The 20,952-nt window shown below is 38.5% G+C and overlaps 3 protein-coding genes across 4 annotated transcripts in view; 1 reads left to right on the forward strand and 2 right to left on the reverse strand.

The window, feature by feature from the left end:
- LOC126374568 (protein disabled) overlaps window positions 1-9,960 on the reverse strand; it is a 53,553-nt gene extending 43,593 nt beyond the window's left edge. Inside the window, exons 1-4 of the mRNA XM_050021238.1 lie at window positions 9,743-9,960; window positions 9,455-9,552; window positions 4,093-4,307; window positions 2,211-2,354 (exon numbers count right to left, since the gene is read on the reverse strand). Coding sequence (XP_049877195.1) covers window positions 2,211-2,354; window positions 4,093-4,307; window positions 9,455-9,552; window positions 9,743-9,768 — 483 coding nt within the window. The 5' untranslated portion in view covers window positions 9,769-9,960. The remainder of the gene's footprint in view (window positions 1-2,210; window positions 2,355-4,092; window positions 4,308-9,454; window positions 9,553-9,742) is intronic.
- Window positions 9,961-11,752: 1,792 nt separating this feature from the next.
- On the forward strand, window positions 11,753-14,266 carry LOC126374548 (N(6)-adenine-specific methyltransferase METTL4). Of its 2 annotated transcripts, none has more exons than XM_050021208.1 (5): window positions 11,753-12,063; window positions 12,147-12,394; window positions 12,483-12,611; window positions 13,025-13,362; window positions 14,104-14,266. In XM_050021208.1, exons 1-5 carry the CDS (start codon window positions 11,866-11,868, stop codon window positions 14,241-14,243), a joined length of 1,053 nt encoding a protein of 350 aa, XP_049877165.1. In that variant the 5' UTR covers window positions 11,753-11,865; the 3' UTR covers window positions 14,244-14,266. The 2 variants fall into 2 exon arrangements, with proteins under 2 accessions (XP_049877165.1, XP_049877166.1); XM_050021209.1 differs by having other exon boundaries at window positions 11,755-12,063; window positions 12,162-12,394.
- A 55-nt stretch (window positions 14,267-14,321) lies between these two features.
- On the reverse strand, window positions 14,322-19,990 carry LOC126374630 (UDP-glucose 4-epimerase-like). The gene is made up of 8 exons (XM_050021320.1): window positions 19,833-19,990; window positions 18,959-19,217; window positions 18,311-18,424; window positions 17,421-17,597; window positions 16,878-17,058; window positions 16,461-16,549; window positions 16,163-16,355; window positions 14,322-15,807 (listed from the first exon to the last, which is right to left on the reverse strand). The coding sequence occupies exons 1-8, from the start codon at window positions 19,988-19,990 to the stop codon at window positions 15,689-15,691; spliced, it is 1,290 nt and encodes a 429-aa protein (XP_049877277.1). The 3' UTR covers window positions 14,322-15,688.
- Window positions 19,991-20,952: the final 962 nt, after the last annotated feature.

Here is a 20,952-nt window from a genome sequence, read left to right on the forward strand (position 1 = left end):
GTGGAATTCCGCAGTGCGGTGGCAACATTGAAAAATCGTTCGCAAACTTTGGTATGGCTGTGGTGGTTGCCAACGACGACGGTAATCTGATATAACTTACCTACATGTTCAATGACCACGAACTATAAAGGATAACTTTTGGTAAAATCACAGACTGCGAAGTTGATTTAACCACCTAATTAACAGATAATTAGGTTTACATGTTAGTGACATCGTAACGGAAACTTTGAGAGATGATCGCAAAAGTAAACTGAAAATAATTGAAAAAAAAAATTGTGACGGAAAATTCCACTTGATATTCACTCAGAATTATGAGTTGAATCATCCCCCTCAGTATTCCGACCATGATTCTAAGCTGGCAAAAGTTTTCCGTCGCAAAAGTAAACTGAAAATAACTTTCAAAAGGCACTAAAATATTCCTGAATTTCGCAAAGAAAATTACGGCAATTTCAAACAGATTTTTGCTATTCATTCTGAGTAAGAGAATATCAAGTGGATTAAAAAAAAAACACTAACACTTTTATGAGTTCTGCGACGGAAAATTCCACTTGATATTGACTCAGAATAATGAGCTGAATCATTCCTCTCAGTATTGGGTACGGTGTCAGTAACACTCTGTATGAAAGGAGAACCAAGTTGCATAACCCAATCCGATGGCACAACCATAGAATAAGGAATAATACTACGTATAGAACGGCAACTATCCGCTCCCCACCAGCGTCTGAGCTAGGATCCCCCCCCTCGAACATAGTTTAGACTTGAAACGTATGGCGTCAGACGTCACGCACACAGTTGCGCGTGTACGATAAAGTCAATGTGTGGTGTCTGTGGAAAACGAGGTTGTTTGTATGTAGTGTCCGGGGTGTGACACAACGCAAGTATACAAGCAAATCATCGTCGCTAATTTAAGAGCCACGCTCGTATCGGCGTAGTTCTCCATGATACTAATAATAATAATAATAATAACGTTTATTGCATGAAATCAGGTTAGGTACATTGCAGATTACAGTGCATAAAAATAGTATCACCAAATTCTACTTTTTCAAGCATACACAATGAAAGAACGGAACAAGTTACATTACGTTAACTACTGCCTATACAATAAATAACAATTAATAAAATATCTGAAGCTAACCATATTCATAAAATATTAAAACTAAAACTTACTTTTTTGAAAAATAGGGCAGTGGTTTCCCTCTTGCCTTCCGCTTAAACAACTACGACGGGAAACTACAACATAAATTATTACGGAGGTTTTTTTCTTTTTAAACAACAACAACAGCAACCACTAATCAATCAACCACCGTTCAAATTACAAAATTGTTCATTCATGACTTATTCCCCTTTCCGGACTTCGATGACGCATACTTTTGTAATTGATCGTGTACGCATTAAATTGAGTGTTTCCTTACATGTTATGATACAGATGTCGTTATGTATTAACCTCGTTTGACCTCAGTCCCCTAGCCCAGTGAGGATGTCTATTGTCTAATATTTTTATAGGATATAATGAGATATCTAATTAATGGGTTGTTTGTTCCAATCGGTACCATGTTATACATAAATGGTTGCAGTAGTATCATTGGACCATTGGTATTAGTAACATCAATATATACTATATCCCTGTGCCCCTGTGAGCCTCCTTACCTGGGTAGAGCGTTAGGCTCACGATCTGGTCCAGGTTCGATTCCCGATAAATTTGACTAGCCAGATCCCTTTTAGTAACAAAATACCGAATTTCTTCTATCGTGTGGGTTATAAGGCGGATTACCAACCTCATCAACCCTGGTGGGTTACTATTGAGCCGCCAAAGGCCCCTCACAGGGCTTAGGTATGTTACGACTATTAACAACCGAACAATTGGGCATTTTTAAAGGACGTCATTTTAGCTACGCACCTAGATTCAGTCTAGCGCGCAGGTAGACTAGTATATACAGTATAGAACGGCAACTCTCCGCTCCCCGCCAGCATCTGAGCTAGGTTTACCTCACCTCCCCTCGAACATAGTTTAGACTTGAATCGTATGGCGTCAGACGTCACACACACAGATGCACGTGTACGATAAAATACGTATGGTGTCTGTGTAAAACGAGATAGTTTGTATGAATTGTCCGGGGTGCACTGCAGGTTAGGTTAGGTTAAGGGGACCCTGTGAAAACGGGATAACGCTAGGAAAATGATGATATTATTCAGATCACTTGTGTACTTACTTGACTAGCAGCCTTATCAGTCTTGATGCCGAAGAACCTGTGACCGGTGTCCGGCGAGCCGAATATGTATCCAAACGCCCGCGAGTCCGTCATGTCTTGCGCGATGAACGATATCTTGTGGACTGGGTGGTGGTATAGGGAGTCCTGGTGAATAAATTCAAATATCAAATATACATTGCACCAAGATAAAATAAAATTGTGTCTTCCCGGAAAACGACTCCTTAGGTATTCCAGCGGGCTTAGCACCGTAAGCGCGCGATTCTTTCTCGCCTCGACATACGTCACCCGTCACTCTCTCACAGTACTATTTATTGATTTATTTATTAAAGGTCACCAACAGAGTTAACAACGAGTCTCTTACAGACACACACACACACACACACACACAGAACACAAAGTACTGCACAGAAAGAGACAGATGATCTCTGTCGCGGCTAGTAAGAGTCGCGTGCTTACGGTGCTAAGCCCGCTGGTTCAGGGAAACGCGCGTACGTGACAAAGGTTTATTGGAGACAAAAGGCAAAGACTTTAATTATATATATATGAATACCCACATACATGACACCTCCCCACCGAATTAATAATTACAACTTGGTGGTTAACCATGCCACATCGAAGCAATTCATCTAAAAAAGCAATATGGCATTTTGACATTTGGTTTCGACCTGTGCTGGATTCGAACCTGCGACCTCAAAGTGAGGGGCAAGTGTTCTACCAACTGGGTTACCAAGGCTCCCGACTCGGCTTAATGCTTTACGAATATAAATAAATATTATTTGTAGTAAGTAATGGTACATTTTTGTTTTTCATTATTGCACATCTTAATTTATTGAACACCATACCAGCGTACTGTCTAACACTCTTTTTGCCATTTTTTTCAGCTTGGTCCTAATTAAGTACTAGCCAAAATCTAACGTCGCAGCTAAGGACGTCCTTGAGCATTCAAGGTCAAGGATTGGTAATAATTTTGTTTGTGAACCCTCTGTCGCCAGCTAGTCTATGCCTAAGGCCACTGCTGCCAAATACCCTTCCTTCTAGCTTATTTATAGTAGCTATCTATGTCTTTATTTATGCCTACCCAAATGTTTCTATCCCGATGATTATGTCCTATATCTAGAATAAAGGATCCCAATAATAACATTTACATTTATGTGAAATGTTGCCAAGACGTGCCTCCGTGGTTTAGTGGTTAGAGCGTTAGGCCCACGATCTGGAGGTCCGGGTTCGATTCCCGATGGGGACATTGTCGAAATCACTTTGTGAGACTGTCCTTTGTTTGTTAAGGACTTTTCAGGCTTGAATCACCTGATTGTCCGAAAAAGTAAGATGATTCCGTGCTTCGGAGGGCACGGAGGCTGTTATTCTCGCACTATGTCATACTATACTATAGTCACACCCACAATATTAAACGGCTGTAAGCTGTTTGCAACGAGTGCTTACTTATGTCAACGAGAAATCTTTACATTACGCTCTCTAATCTAAATTGCAAAGTAAACTCTATTTACACGTGTTAAATCAAGTGTTTTCTAGTACCAAACAATACCTGGCCAGTATTAGCGGCTGAAAGCTTTCTAGTACTGGATTTAAGAAGTTCTTACCCTACAATAAGCTAGGTTTTCTGGATGGAATGTTAATCCTGAAATTTCCGAAGAAAGAAGAAGAATTTTTTCTGAAGGAATCGGACAGAATAAATAGGAATAACGCAAAGACGAAAAAAAAGAGTTTGTTATCTGATAGCCTATTGTTGACAATTCTAAGAAAGTAATTCATTGTAGAGTATTTTAGACTTATTCGGCAGGTAAGCTACCATAGAGTGCGTTTATCAGCAATTAGTCAAACAGTCCCTGAAATCCTAGCTAGATTAAAAATGTTATAGACTTACACCAGTCTTATCATCGCGCAGGCGCAGGCCGTCAATGGCGACGTGCACCTGAATGCGTTGCTTGTGTTCGCCGGCCGCGCGGATCGCCATCTTGAGGTCGGCCAGCGCCTCCTGACACATGCGGTCGCCCCGCGCCTCCGGCACCTCCAGCACGCCGATCAACTTGGCGCGAAACGACACCCCCTCGCCGAGAAACCGCCCCGGCTCGTTTTTATCTGCCGCGGTCCACATTAAAAAATTAAAAAAATAAATATTTAAAAAAAATGGCGGGAAAAGAAATGAAAAATTTTCAAACTCTAACTCAAACTTCACTGGAAACTGAAACTTTTTTAAAATTTTACATTACTGGGAAAGTATAGCTTTTTAATTTCTATCAACGCCAGTGACGTAAAGGAACACGAATTCACACTGTCATTATTTTATCACTTGATTAGCACTGGACATAGAATTCCGTAAACTATGTTAAACACTACAAACTAACACAATGTACTCGTAGTATTAAGAGGTAAACAAGCGGTCTAAATATAAAAGCACGACATTTGGCATCAACACAAATCTACACGAAAACACCAAAATGTTACTTTTGATACGATACCTTTGCTCAAGAGGTTTTTTAATTCGGTCTTTTTTAGTGTCATTTCTTTTTTGTTGACTTTTTTCACAGAGCACAAACAACGCGACTATGGCGTGCAAAATAAGAGTGAGCACGGTATGTCCTATTTCGGTCCCTGTTTACGGTGCATCATTGCCGGTTTAATTGAATTTCCTGTTTTTAAATTTAGAATCTCGGGTCGGGATGTTGGGGCCTGAGTACCTGGAAGGCTGGAACGATCCTGACTCCTAAAATGAAAGAGTGCTTCCAACAATGCATCCTTCCTATCCTCATTTGGTTAGATATCCAATCATATAATTTTCGATTCGCTTAGTACAGTCATGAGCAATATAATGTACCCACTTTAGGACTCTGTCGCACTAACATATTTGACATTTAGTGAGACTTACAGTTCAATTTGTCAAAAAAGTTAATGTGACATGGTACCAAAGTGTATACATATTAATGCTGGTGACCGTACCAAGTAGACTTCATTGACATGACTTATAAGATTTGTCACGGATGGCCAGTAAAATTGGGAACCCTCGTTTAAGACAACAAGCCTGCAGTCTGAGGGTGCCAAGATGGACAAAATCGAAGTACTATGATCTCCAAGAAAGTATAGGTACCTATAGGAAGATAGAGATTACGTCACGCCCTGTGATTAACTAGAAACAAACACATGCTGCATAAACGACTCAATTAAGGAGATGACGAACACCCACGTAGACCGGAACATACAAACTAATATGTACATACTTATGTAACTTCTACATTATGAACGAATCCATTTTATAACGTCTTATTCATTGTGTATCTTTTATACTTAATGATGCTGATTCCTGTAGACACCATCTAATTTTATTTTAAGTTACACCTGTCATTTTCTTATCCACTGAAAAGGAAAGGGATGGGTAATAGGCATAAAATTTATAGAACACACGTCAATTTTTAGCAGGAATTTTAAAAACACTGCCAAATTTTTATATTAGCCGATAACCTGGCAGAGTTAAGTTGACACGAGATGCCTATTTTATTCGCCAGAGTTATTCATTCATTTTAAAATGAACAGATGTCCCTTTTCTTTTCGGCGGGTAAGAAAATGACGTATATAACGGCGGATAAGAAAATTAGGTGTCTGCAGGAATCGGGGTCATTGTTCATTTCTGGAGAGACTTCTTTCTGCCGTGTACTTTGCCCACTTTTGCCATTGTAAACTTTAGTCGTGCTGGAAACTGTAGATACCTATCTAAGTACTTACTTATAAACATTCCTACATTCCACATTCCTAGTAAATAAGTGCAGAAATTAACAAGAATTACGATGCCCTAAGTTACGTAAGCGTACGGTCACGAGCATTAATATGTATACACTTTGGAACCATGTCACATTAACTTTTTTGACAAATTGAATTGTAAGTCTCACTGAATGTCAAATAATATATGGTAGTGCCACAGAGTCCTAAACATTACATTATATTGCTCATGACTGTACTAGCTGCGTTTCAAGTTGATTCCTGGTAACAAGAGCAAGTAATTTTAATAAGGAACAATATGTAATATATGTAAAAATATTTAAATACCATAGCGAGACGTTTCAGATAGTAAAACATTGAAGATAACGCCCGGAACAATAGCTGGCAATGTTTTACTTCGGAATTAAAACAACCTTCTATCATCAGATAACATTACGGTTATATTAATAAACGTGCGTGACAGGGACTTGTTTTAGTAAATTTTATAAGGTTTATCATTATGTTAACATCAACTATCAAACAGCTGCAAAGATAAAAAATGGCCTAGCAAACGGTTAAGACTTCTAAATTCAGCTGTTTAGATTGTGTGGCCAAAGTACTCTGAAGTACCAATAAACGTGTTTGTTAATATATTATAAGATACTGACTCTTATTCTTTACAAATTACAAATAGCGAAGCCTTTATAACGAACAGTTATTCGATGACGCTCTAATTTTTCAATGGTCAATAATACTCATACATAGTTCATTTATGAACTGATGACAAATACGTATTCATCTGTAGATTTTTTACTAGGTAAAGCCCATATAGCCCCGTTAGAGTTAATTCCAAGTATTTTTAAAGAAAAAGTAACTCAAGATACGTAGACCGAAGGAGAGGAATAGAACAGTAGAAGAAGTGAGGAAAGACAGAAAAATATGATTGTTAGTTAAAGTTGCCAAAATCATGCAAAATATTCCATGTAATTACAATATCTACAACACTAGTTCTACTACAATCATCAAGAAAGTAAGAAATATCATGTTGACTAAACTCTTCAAGTTCCAATCGCAAGGTCAGAAATATGCAAATTTCTCAATTCACGCATGACCGACTTTTTAGACCACGGTTGCTCGGAACTAAACAAAATATCATGTTTTATTCAATAAGAACTACGCTAAAAAGAAATTTCATTTTCTCTTAATGTAAAGGTCTAATTAATATGATAATTAGATTGTCATGTTCATCATCAACAACGTACCTATTGATAATGTATTACGCTCACTAGAGAAGCAAATCTGATTTCCCTTTTTTGCGCACAGTCCGATCATGGAATTGTAATGGTCGATCGGGCAAAAAAAATGCCCTAAGATCCAATTCACTTGTCAGCTAAGCCTCTTTTTCCTCAGTCAACATGACACCTCTTACTCCTCAAGTCTACAGATTACTACACAAAGAAGCATGAATGGTATCTAATACTCACCGAACTGGCGCAAAAGGTGCTGGAAATGGCAGACCTGCATTATTCCTGACTAACGGACAAATAGCAACGTTACGCCCCCCGCCGCAGCCCGCCTCCGTCGCCCCCAACACCCTCTGTCCAAAATACCAGGGTCACTAGTTATGAAATGGGACTGGCACGTGGAGCTGGCACGCAGCGAGGAGTTGCATTGCAGGGCCGTCTTTAACCTATGCCAGGCCCAGGGATGATGGCGGTCCTTTGTATTTGACAGAGGACCATTCTGGGCACTTGTCTAGATTGGCAATGGAAAATAGGGGTCTGAGGAGTTTAACTATTATAGCGTCTCTCGACTCCTATCCCAGAAGTCAGTGTTCCGTCTGGATTGTGTAATTGCCAGTTTCTTGTTGCCTAGATATTATTTATTTTTTTTGGTTTGGGCACAATTTATTTGCATGATCGTTGATGAAGAGCTTACATGGAACAGATTAAAGAAAAGGGTAACGTCGTGTCTTATAGGAAAATGCTACATGACAAGAGCGTGGCTCTTAAATTGATGATGATGAATTGTGATTATAACCTATGCCTATATCACAATTTTATCTCTTTACAGTCTGCAGACAGGGAGAACGAAATTTTACTACGCGTAATGGTACTACACAATTGATATCAACAAACAATACTTATCTAGCAGAAAATAAACCTCTAACTTCTTAGATGAATGCGTTTTCCGTGCTTCAATTCAATCATTCTCTCTTGGAATTCAATGTCCTTAGTGGTCAGTGTCGCATATCCATTTGAATACAGGTAAAATGAATTGAAGTTATCTTCTTCTTATCGTGTGGGTTATGAGGTGGATTACTAACGTCATCAACCCTGGTGTCAGGGTTATTATTGAGCCGCCAAAGGCCCCTGACATGGCTCATGTAACGACTACATACTTACATCAGTAAGTAGTGACACTCACATCAGCTTAACGTGCCACGGATTGTCTTACTCTCGGACAATCAGGTGATCAGCCTGTAATGTCCTAACCAAACTAGGGATCACAAAGTTATTTTTGTGATATGTCCCCACCGGGATTCGAACCCGGGGCCTCCGGATCGTGAGACTAACGCTCAACCACTGGACCACAGAGGCCGTTAAATTGAAGTTATAATTATTAGATTCATAGTTTCTACCTAACTTCTCGTGCTTAACTTAGTCTATCATTATTAATCATTACTTTACTCTTTGATATCATTACTCGTATGATACACTTGGGAGAAGAAGTTCTCTATTAAATTAGTCGTTTATTTTCAAAAGGTTCTTTAATCTTACAGCATCTATTCACATAGAAGTACAAGAAACAGAGTATCATCAGAAAGCGTGACTTATTTTATACACGTTATTTTCCGTGTATGTTGCGGTAAATATTTTGTAACGATTTCTTTGATGATAGAAAATAAATGTAGTACCTAAATCGCGAAGTAAAATTAATCGAAATGTCATTAATAAAGGGACTTCATATTATTTTCGAAGGTAATGAGATCGTAAATATTTCGGGGCCCAAGGCTGACTTACTTGTTTTTATAAGGTCAAAGGTTCTCCAAGCTGCGTGCCTAACGTGAATGATAGCACGGGTGCTAGCTGTACTTCAAGGTGACTGAACATCAAGGCTTTTCGCTTATTTGAATATGTTTTACCATAAAAATCTCCGTTTGTTCGAAAGTTGCGACAGAAATTACAGAGCAAACATTGCCAGGTCAAAGCCGATAAAATTGCAGCAGATTTTCCTGATCGTAACCGAATCCATTACAACTAGTAGACAAAAAATGTAGTCTTGCATCATGTTGTTTCAACTTTCTAAGGGTAACGCAATACGCCACTGGTGTTCAGTCACCCTTACAGTTAGTAAAGTGAACATCATAGCCGATCCATGCATAGTACAACATAAATCGCAAAATATAACAAAGCTAAGATGCGACAACGTGGTCGAATGTACATTTAGCGCTATACTAACACTTCATAACCGTAGTATAGTAAACTGAAGAATTAAAAGAAGAAGGTTCGAGTGAAGAGGCTAATCAAACTCACATTTGCAAGGGCTGGTTTTCTTACGGAGGGTTTGCATTGGAAAGTCAGTCGGTAACTTATGATTAAACATCGGGAACTTCAGTTTGGTCCCGATTTCACTGAAATGGAAAGACACTATTGGGCACGGACGTAACACAGGCACTAGGAAAAATGCAATATCAAAATTTCACTACGAGATTTATTGATTTTTATGCCGACATTCGCGATCCTAGAAGGAACGTTCCGACGCAGCGATCGGGTGGCATGCCGATCGTAGTGATACAAGCAATCGTGAGGCGAGATTGGAACCTTTTTGTGGATTGTAGTTTTAGCATCGGTTCGTGATTTCGGTTAGGTGAGAAGATTCCCGGCCGCGGTCGCGATCACATGGGGCATGGCAGCGCACTCACTCACACGCACGTCTGCGGTGGCAGAAGGGAGTAAGTGTCACTGGCGGTGTGTTACGGCGTTGTCGGAGGGTTGGGGCGCGCGCACCGCGGCCACGAGGCGGCAGGGCCCGCGCGGCGCACACACGCGCGCGCCCCTGATCAATATTCCTGATCTCTATGCAACTTCTATGGTTGTCAATGAAACTGTATCGAGTTACATGTCGCACGCCGCGCGGCTTAGCCGCGACATTTCTACATGATATTATATTGTTATTGTATGCAGATTTCTGTGCTATAAATAAATATTGTAAACATTAAACTTCGTTTTCAGGGCATTGACCTTTTATGAATTTAAATGGATTTTTTGTAGAACAATATCTTAAAAATTTAACCTAATAACAAATTATTTTTTTAATGAATACTGTTTTATTTTTTGAGAGAACTTGATATACATGATTCTAAGGCCCTTTCCATAGTTTTCTAAGAAGCATTCATAAAGTTTTTAGCTACATAGCTATGTAGAGTTTTCATGCAATAGATCCTATAGAATATTATACAGAAGAACATAGTTTTAGTTGTAAAAGAGCATTATACTGTTAAATCAATAAGATAAGAGCTAAATTAGGACAGCTAGAAAGATCCTTGCTAGACATCCGTGTTATAGATGAATCATTAACTGGATAGTAAGAAATAGTTAACTTTCTCATGTTACATATATAGAAATAACAAGGGTATTTCTTTTTATAAAAAATAATATGTATTAATTTAGGTAACAACCTAGCTGTTACTTTTTTCTTTATATTAGGTATATGGTATAAAATTAGGAATACAGTTTTAAGGCATTTTTTTCTGATTATTGTTTTCTATTTATTATTAAACAATGAAATGAGTCCATGATATTTTACTATTTAGACACAATTATTTTTTTTTAACCGTTTTCACTTGTAAACATATTCATAAATGTATGTTATTTTTTTATAAGATTTCTCTTGTTTGTATGAGTCATGGCTAGTCATAATATGAAGTAGTTTCTAAACAATTTACAACTGTTGATTGAACAAAATGATCAATTCAAAATATCTTTGCAAAATGACATAATAAAATGTGAAAATTCGAATTAATTAAATAAGCGGCCAGTTTAAAAAAATAGTTTACCTTTATATAATCGTATTCGTAGCATAGTAAATAAAAATACTATACAATGGCCAGTAAATAGTTTGAATAAATAAGCCTCTAAGAAAATTATACCACAAATATAAAATTACCTTTAAACACAGCCATTAGATTGGTAAATCTGCTGAATACCAAGGTATCATCAACAAAACTTGTTTTATGAGTACTTTGTGCGAGCTTCTTGTAAAAAAAATGAAAATTCGCGCAACTCCTTGTAATACTTGTTTCAGCACCTGTTATTCACACTACACTTAATTACACAAGGCTGAGTAGTTACTGAATTATCCTAGCATTTGTTAATACACTTTTCTTTGAATTATATTTCAATAGGCACAAAAATCTGCAATTTACACACGTTACGTTTGACTTTGACAGCAAAAATGTAAAATTGTAAACAGCTGATGAAGTTTCGGTTTGTACAGTATTACATTGCGCTAATAAAATGAACGACTAGTATGTTTTGTAAAAAACAATAAAATATTTCGTAAAATCTTTCTACATAAAAATCGTTATTTCCTCAAAATTTGTTAAAATTGACTTCTATCGCGTGAATTTCTCTTCTTCTCATAGAGAAACAGGGGGCGCCTAAGCACAGACTACTAAGCAAAGACCTTCTATACAAGGTTTTTGCTACTAAGAGAACCTCCTAAGCTTCTACGTCAAAAACTTGTCAAAAACGATGAGATTATGTGAACATTTGTAAATCCTTGAAACTTGGCCAAAACTTAAAAAGAACTTATATAAAAAAAAAACTGTCAATTTTTGTCAATAAATGGGATTGCGCGCTGCGCGCCAATGTTCGTTTTGCCTTTTCTTTCGTTGCCCTCAAAAACCAATTTATTTTTGCTTCAAGCAAATTAAATTCCCATTATGAGTATATTATTCAAAAGTAATCATTGTTGTGTAATAGATCACTCAGATTATATTCTTAACCTATACAAAAAAATTGTGGTATCTGAGCAAGAAACTGAAACCTTTGCGCTTGATCTAAAGTTATTTTCGATAAAATCCGAAAACAAATCATCAAACAGAAAAAGAAAACACAGTTCTGAAGATGCGCAGATTGAAGTAAGTGAAAAATAGCAAAACCCATGGGTTTAATACCAAAACCTAACTAATAGAGATCTTGTGAAAGTACAACTTTATTTAAGTTTATTTTTTTACAGTTATCAGTAAAAACTAAATTTGAGAATTTATTAAAAGAAATACCCGAAGAGATTAAGACAAATTTACACAGAAAATATAATTTATTAGATACACCAGCTGTGAGAGACCTTTCGAAGCGATATTTTGAAGCGACTGTATTTGATCACATAGGAATAAATGGTGGTAACAATTCAGATCGGCCATTAAAATGTAAAATTAAAGAAGAGTACTTTTTAATACCACATAAATCAAGGTATGGTAACAAATTAGGATATTTAACATAAAAAAGTGAAGTATCTGTATTTTATAGTGAATTAAATCATTTATATTTCATTTTCCAGATTTTTCTGTGGGTCAATAACGGAACAATGTGAGAAATTAAATGGATCTAAGTTTGACATAGTGATTGCTGATCCTCCTTGGTGGAATAAGTTTATACGGAGGTTAAAGAATGCCAATGATAAACTAAGGTACCTAGATCATATAAAAAAGCTTTCCAAATATGTGATTTTGCATTAAGCATTAATGGTTTTGCATTAATGGTGCAATATATGAATTGGTTGAGCAAAATCACTTTGGTATTAACGTCACAAAAATAATTAAAAATAATGGATCCATTTTTTTAAGATTCCCCATTTAAATATTTAAATATCTATTTATTTATTTTACCAGTGCTTCCTGGGTATTCAATGATTTGATAACAATGTTGCTATACCCCTTTTAACGTAGCATAATTAGAATGACAGTAGGACAGAGATAGAGTGCATCACATAACATGAAAGGGACAAGAGATATGTCGCACTAATCATGCTATGTTAAAAGGGGTATAGTATCCACTTCCATCTATATTTAAAATACTTTCAAAATATATTTACAATTTCAGCTACAAAATGATGTATAATGAAGACATAGCGTCTATACCAGTCAAAAACCTCCTTGCCCCGAACGGCCTTGTGGCTGTATGGTGTACCAACTCTCCGAGCAGCATCACAGCTGTTAAGGACCTGATCTTTCCATCATGGGGAGTGGAGTACGTAGCAATGTGGCATTGGATGAAGGTTACTATAGATTTGGAACCTATGTGTGCCTTTGGAATGGGATGTAAGAAACAGCCATATGAGAGACTGATGATTGGCAAAGTTGGACAGCTGGAGAAAGTTCCAGAGATCATGTTTATGAGTGTTCCAAGTGCATTGCATTCTCATAAGCCTCCTTTACTGGGTAAGATTTTCTAATGACACACTAACATATCATTCTTCCACCCACATTCCCGAGAAAGGCATTTTCGGAGGTATATAACCTAATCTGTATTGGGCTGGTTTTTTCGTCGCGGGTTGGAAAGTCAGACAGGCAGTCGCTTGTGTGAAAAGCCGGGCCTGCCAAATCTTCAGGTTAGGTAAGCGGACCCTGTCAACAACGGGATAAAAAAAATATAGCATTCTAATCATATGTTGCCTAACGTTTAAGTGTGAGCTAGACAGAGACAGTACGCGCGCTCTTCCTTACTCCGCGGCTTACAGCCATGTAACTTAAATGATTTAAAACTAAAGTAACACCCAGAAACGAGTTGGCGCGGGGCGGAGAGTTACCATTCTACACATAGTATTATTTATTCTATGATTTCGGATAGTTGAGGAGACACCTGTCCCCAGCAAAAGCAGTACAGTGTTATGTTACTTTTATATCACAACCTATTAAGGAATCTTTAGGGTTCATTTGCAGAAACAATGAATAGAATATAAAAACATTTAACATAAACAGCTTATATGTCCCACTGCTGAGCACAGGCCTCCCATGAAACAACCGTAAAGGATATGGAGCATATACGTAATAGTAAGTGAATTAAATTGTCTTTTTGTAGCAAAGTTGACAAACAATGTCTTAGGTAAAAGTTTGACAAGGTAGTAGGGAATGTTAATAGTAGACAAATTCGTAGCATGTAATATAAATTTATTATTTCAGATTTACTACAACCTTACATAAATGTAGAGAATCCTCAAGTGCTGGAATTATTCGCAAGATACCTCCTGCCCGACACAACCAGCGTAGGCTATGAACCTTTGAAATGGCAACATATATCACTGTATCAGAATGTTAGCTGACAATAAACTTTACTTTAAGGTAATTGCTGTTTTGTATTTTCTAGTTCATAGTTGTAGATAGCCTTATAGAGGTGATGGACTGGACTGGTAATGTATTCAATGTAGTTAATTGTAATAGTAATAAAATAAAAGCAGGTATAGAATATGTAACCCATAATCCTGATTATTTTTATTTACTTTTTTAAATAAAATAGGCTGACGTTAGACCACAATCTCACCTGATGGTAAGTGACTACGTGATCTACGGTGTATCACGCTTACCTAGAAAATGCCTATTCACTCTAGCCTTGAAGACTCCAAATTATAACGAGTTGAAAAAACAGACTACGGCAGACAGTTCCAGTCCTTTGCAGTTCGAATCAAAAAAGAAGAGGTAAAACGTTTAGTACGGATTGAAGGAATATCCACAACCATGGAATAGGAGAAAAAGGTTGGAAGGGCTAAGGGAGCGCAAAACGCACGCCATACAAGTATGAGCAAAGTTCATACTTCAACTTTGCACTTTGCTAGTCCGCAAACTTTACGACACACGACAACTCCGCGTCAATATATTAAAAGGTCCTTTTGTGTATTATTTAACCTGCAGGGCAAAAATTCTAGTATCGCCTATCAGGCAAGGAGATCCCTTCTTATCACAGGAAAGCTAAAAACCTCAGTATGATCGGCTATTTGTCAAATAAATACTTTTGTAAGCAGTATCTTACGAAAAGTAATGGTAAAATTGCAGCCTATCGCATATACATTGCCGGTAAAGTGGCTATGGAATTTGAGAAGCAGTAGAACTATCGTAGTTATCTGTTTGCGGGAGGAGTAGGAAAAGAGAGTGGGGTTGAACTGGGTCGAACCTTCTTTTTTTTTGACGTGACTTTTGTATACGTATTTGCCGCAGATGGCATTAACTACTTGGCCGGATAAATGGGAGCGCTGAAGGCTCACCCGGTACAACGTTTAAGACAACAGACCTGTGGGTGCCCAGTTGGGCGCGAACCTCGGCTCAGGGAGTCGTCTGAGGGGAAAAATATTTGAAAGAATTAAACGACCCTAGTGGGTCGATAGCGATAAGCGCTGATTGAGGGAAATCGTCGACCACGCCGGCGGGGTCGGTATCGGGGTCCTGAAGTGTTTGGTGTCGCGAGCTGATTGGCTGCCTCTTTGGCTAGAGTAATCGGGTCGTCGGGATCGTATATTACCTACCGATACTTTTCAGTACCGTCCCTAAGCGGGATGTATTCGGAAGCCGCAACTACCAGGGGATTTGGGTGGTGCGGAGCAGAATCGAAAAACGTTTTGAAGCTAATTTGAGCCATTGAGCAATGGTTGGCAGAGTTAGGGCCATTCCAACCTCTTTCTTCTATTCCGTGTCCACAACAAGGATGAAATGCCTGCCGACGTCTAGTTGTCCATAGGTGGAATGGAGTGTGGATTATGACAATATGGGCAGGCTGTTAACGTAAGTAGCGTGATAACACATCTCGTTGTCTTCCTTCCTTGACGATGACTGTGGTCTTGTTCTTCTTGGGGTACCCATCTGGGTTCATCGTCTGCCATCGCCAGGAGTCGGTGCCTGGAATTACGAACACATTGGTATTAGATATCTTGTCTTGAAACATGATCTGCATTCTTCAGTTGCTTTTCTAATACTGAATCAAAAGCGGTACCTTATCTCATTGCATCACCTCATACAACAAAATTGTAACTTTGCTCATAACTCATAACTTTAAGCGTCGGTGCCTGAAATTACGAAAGTGTCAAGTCCCAGAATGTTTTTACATATGTGGACACCACAAAATGTTCCCATACAATTAGCTGATAATTTCTCCAATTATTTTCTTCTTAGGAAGGGCTAGGTAGGCCTGTTTTGCATTATATACCCATAGACCAAATGTTGGGTTCACCTATGTAAATTCGATGTTACTTACACATCTCCTCAATGCTGTACCGTGTGCTCCATCCGAGCTCCTCCTTGGCGAGGGAAGCGTCAGCCCACAACGCCGTGATGTCGCCAAGTCTTCTATCCACGTACTTCAACGGGATCTTGGTGCCTGTCACGCTCTCGAAAATGTCTACCAACTCCTTGACAGATACGCCTTTGCCGGTCCCCAAGTTATATACCTGCGTCAAAATACGAGATTTGATTCTATACATATGAGTCGATTTTCTTCAAAATCACCCAATACAGTAACAAAATAAGAGTCCATGCTAATAAAGTCAACTTACTTTGAGACCGATACGTTTGTTGGCAAGTAAGTTTAGCGCTGCTACGTGTCCGCTGGCCAGATCCATCACGTGAATGTAATCTCGTACACCTGTTGATGATGACTCGAATAAATCATAATACTTTCCCTACCTACTGAGCGAAGTGTGTGTCGTTGCTTACGATCCGGAGGTCTAGGGTTCCAATCCCGGTGGGGACATATCACAAAAAATACTTTATGATCCCAAGTTTGTTTAGCACATTACATGCTGATCACCTGATTGTAAGAAAATAAGATGATCCGTGTGTCGGAAGGCACGTTAAGACGTTTATCCCGGTTACTTTTATTTTTATTTTTACTTGTATTTACGTAGTCGTAGTCCCCTAAAAGAATTGTGGACTATGTCTGAAGCTTTCGTTTTTAGAATCCGTCTCCTTACCAGTTCCATCAGGAGTATTATAATCGTTGCCAAAGACGGTCAGAACCGGTTTCTTGCCCAGAGCCACCTGCGCCATGAAGGGCATCAGGTTGGTGAACTCCTTGGTGGGATCCTCGCCTATTAACCCTGACGGGTGCGCGCCCACTGGGTTGAAGTACCGGAGCGCTATAATGTTCCATTTCTGTCAACATGATATATAAGTGTATTATTTGGAGTAACTGCAATTTCTTCCTGATACCAGTTTAAAGTTAAACCGTCCCAATTAAAATGGCAGTATTAGGACTGTTGGCAACATCCAACAAATTATTTTTTTTTTTACTTTTTAATACATAAAATAGCAATTCTTTTTTCTGCCTTCTTCCATGATCAACGAACTGTAAATAACGTATAATTATTATTGTGTGTGCCTAATTAATTAATAATATAACGTGGTCAACTCAAAGTCGCTGTATTTTTTGCCATTCTCTACACACCAGGCAGAGCACAACAACTGTGTGCGACAAGGACTAAAATAAACCTCTTTCTTATTCGCTTTCCACTCACTTTATCAGCAGCACTTAAATCCTTCAACATTTCTTCGATGAAGTACTTGGTTCTTCCGTAGACGCTGGTAACGTTGCCTGTAGGGTGATTCTCTGTGATGGGCAGAAATTCTGGTTCTCCGTACACAGTACATGACGATGAAAACACCATTTGGTAGCAGTCATGTGAACGCATAATCTGGAATCATCCATATTCATATTGTAAATGGAAATGTGTCCGTCTTTCACGGCGGCGTGGAGATAGTTGGAGATGGAGAGTGACAAAGGCTATATGTTGTCTTTTACTAACCCCCCCCCCCCCACACTTCCCTAAAATAGAGGGTAGAAGTTGGATGGAGCATTCCGCAATTTTCAAGCTAAAAATGGTATCCGGACTATTTGTGACTAACCAAAAAATCTTGCATCATTTTTTTGTGGAAATTTGCCCTCAATCCCTTCAAAGAGGCGGTGAAATTTTAATATAGGACTTTTCGCAATTTTCAACGTAGGAAGCCAAATTTTGCTACATTAGGGAAGGGGAACTGTGTTATCCCGAATGTAACGCGAGCGAAGCCTAGTTTCAAATAAAAATGCAGCTAGTTTCAAATAAGTACCAAATCGTAGTCTTAGCTTTCCTTTGGATTGTGGAAACCTTTCAAATTAAGACCTATAAAACAAGTCTTGTTTTTGTAAGGTACCTACTCTTTAACCATTTTTTTTGCATAGGTCTTCCAAAAACTTTCATATAATAACTTCATTTACTATCGTGATTATAATGATGTCATGAGGCAAGGGTTATATTTCGAGGGATATTATGTAGACAGCTGCTTTTTAATAAAGTCAAAAATGATATTGAATGTATCTTTCGGCGTCCTGTTTGGATATACCTTCACAATTTTTATCTTATCTCACCTCTAGTAAATTGAGCGTTCCAAATTGATTATTCTTGTAGTATAGAAGTGGTTTCTGCATTGATTCTCCAACAGCTTTCAATCCCGCGAAGTGGACTACGCAGTCAATTTTATGCTACAAAATCACGTAATATATTTAGTTTTTTGTGTGTATTTTCTATGCATAGTAACATAGTCATGCTTTTGTTTAGATCAGTCTGAGAAGGTATTGCTATTCCAAAGGTGAAAGATTTATTCGTTTTGAAGGGAAAGTCCGGCTAAATAGTTAATGCTGTTAGTTAGTGTGTGATGTGGGTACCTACCTGAAATAAATGCATTTTATTTTTATTTATTTTTTAATGCCTGTTGGCAACATCAAAGTCTATATTATAAATTATATTGTATTATTCTTTCCTATGGCAATATTACAGGATCTTTACGCCACGGACTTTGTCGACGAGGCATCTTTTCTTGTCTTAATTGCTTAAAATGTAAATAATTTCCTAGTTCTTAATTCTAATATAGTCCATTTAACATCTCGAAGAGTTTTATTTACCGGAGCAACCATCGCCTCCAACAATGCCATGTGAGACAAATCTACAATAAGTCACGTCAAAAAAAAGCTATTCCAAAGTAGATATATTTACTAAGATGCGTAACGATACATTACCTTTTCAAAAATATCGTTTATCTGGGCTTTATTCAGCAAGTCGGCTTTGTAAAACACGACCTTCTTTCCCGTGATTTCTTCAGCTCTCTTCAACGCTGGGGATCCAGCTTCGTCTTCTACAGCGTTCGAGAAGTTGTCGATAACAATGACGTCATATCCGGATTCTAGCAGAACCACCACGCAATGGCTGCCAATGTAGCCCGCTCCTCCAGTTACGAGAATCGATTTGAATTTCGGAATTTTGTTTTTTTGTGTTGTTCTGGAAATTATTTTTAACAGGGTCAAGCAAGGCCGCTTATAAACCCGTTAGCTGTGGTTTTGCACGAGTTTTGTATGTAGGAATGTGGTCATTAACTGTGATCACGAAATAAAAAAAGAAGTTGGAAGGGCCAACTGGACGCGAAACGCGCGCCTTATACCTAAGTATGAGCAAATAGTTCATACTTCCAAATAGTTTGCACTCCTCTCATCCGATAATATACCTCTAGAACGCACGGAGCTCCGCGATGGTAGGTATGTTAAACGGTCGGCTTGTGCATTATAACCTGCAGGGCAAAAAATCAAATATCGACTATCATGCAAGGAGATCTCTCGGAAAGCTAAAAACCTTAGTATGATAGGCTTAGTATCATAAAAATAGTTTTGTATGCAGTATCTTATGAAGAGTAAGGATAAATTTGCAGCCTACCACTAAAATATACATTGTCTGTAAAGGTGGCTCTAGAGTTTGAGAAGCAACAGGAGTAGTAGTAAAAGAGAGTCAAGTTGAACTGGCGACAGCGGTTCTAATACAAAATGCGCGTTAGGGCCTTTCCATCCTCTTTCTTCTATTCCGTGGCTGTGGTATTCATAACTCGTAATAAAACTTACCTACCTACTTAATACTTTACGGCCTCCAAAAGTGTCTTGAATGAGCTGATCATCTACTTCAGGTATTCTGTTTGAATTCACGGTACTGTGTAATGCGCGGACTGATTTACTATGTTCTCTGAGGAAGATTCCTTCTTCCTTTAAATTCGTATAATTAGGCATTGCCGTTGTAATACTTAGAAATTGTATGATGTATTGTACTAGTACTAAGTTGCACGAAAACAACATTATCGCGTCTATGTTCAACAGAAATAACCCTGACGTGTGCTTTGAAGCCGAGATAAGTTCACACTAAATCCTCAGTTTACCTGAGAAACTGAAAACGTGTTTAGGTTTGTATATCGCTATTATTGACGAACAATACTGGGTATTGATTGTTTGTTACGCACACAGCGTCCGGACACTGATATACACACTTTTCACAATGATTGCGTTGCCCGAAACTATTCGTAGAATTAGCAATGACTAATTCACCATCATCTCCCTAGCGTTATCCCATTTTCATGGATTCCGTTAACCCCGTCCACCATTTTACAGAGGCACTACAATATGACATATCATAAACGCCCGACTATTTCCCAATCGGGTAGTCAGTACATCCATCGCAAGATGGTCTAAGTACCCACACTTCACCGAGCCGTATCATCATCTCTCTAGGATTATCCCGTTTTTCACAGGGTCCGCTTACTAACCTGAAGATTTGACAGGTCCGGTTTTTTACAGAGGCGACTGCCTGTGTCTGACCTTCCAATCCGCGAAGGTAAAACCAGCCCAATACAGGTTACGTCCGAAAATGCATTTCTCGAGAATGTGGGTTTCGTCACGATGTTTTCCATCACCGCTGAGCACGTGATAATCATTTATGATCCAAACATGAATTCGAAACCAAATTCGACAATCATTGGTTTAGGTCTGTGCTGGATTCGAACCTGCGACCTCTAAGTGAGAAGCAAGCGTTCTACCAATTGTGCTACCACGACTCTTCACCGAGCTGTATCGCCGTCTTTACGGGTCGAGCCATCTGTGTTATTGAAAACACTCTTTGGTGCAAAACGGGGTTGGAACCGGCGCTCCCCGTTAGATAAACAAGCCGGTGTACTACAGGACCACAATGACATTAGCAC

Source organism: Pectinophora gossypiella, chromosome 17, assembly GCF_024362695.1.
Source record: "Pectinophora gossypiella chromosome 17, ilPecGoss1.1, whole genome shotgun sequence".
Classification (NCBI taxonomy): domain Eukaryota; kingdom Metazoa; phylum Arthropoda; class Insecta; order Lepidoptera; family Gelechiidae; genus Pectinophora; species Pectinophora gossypiella.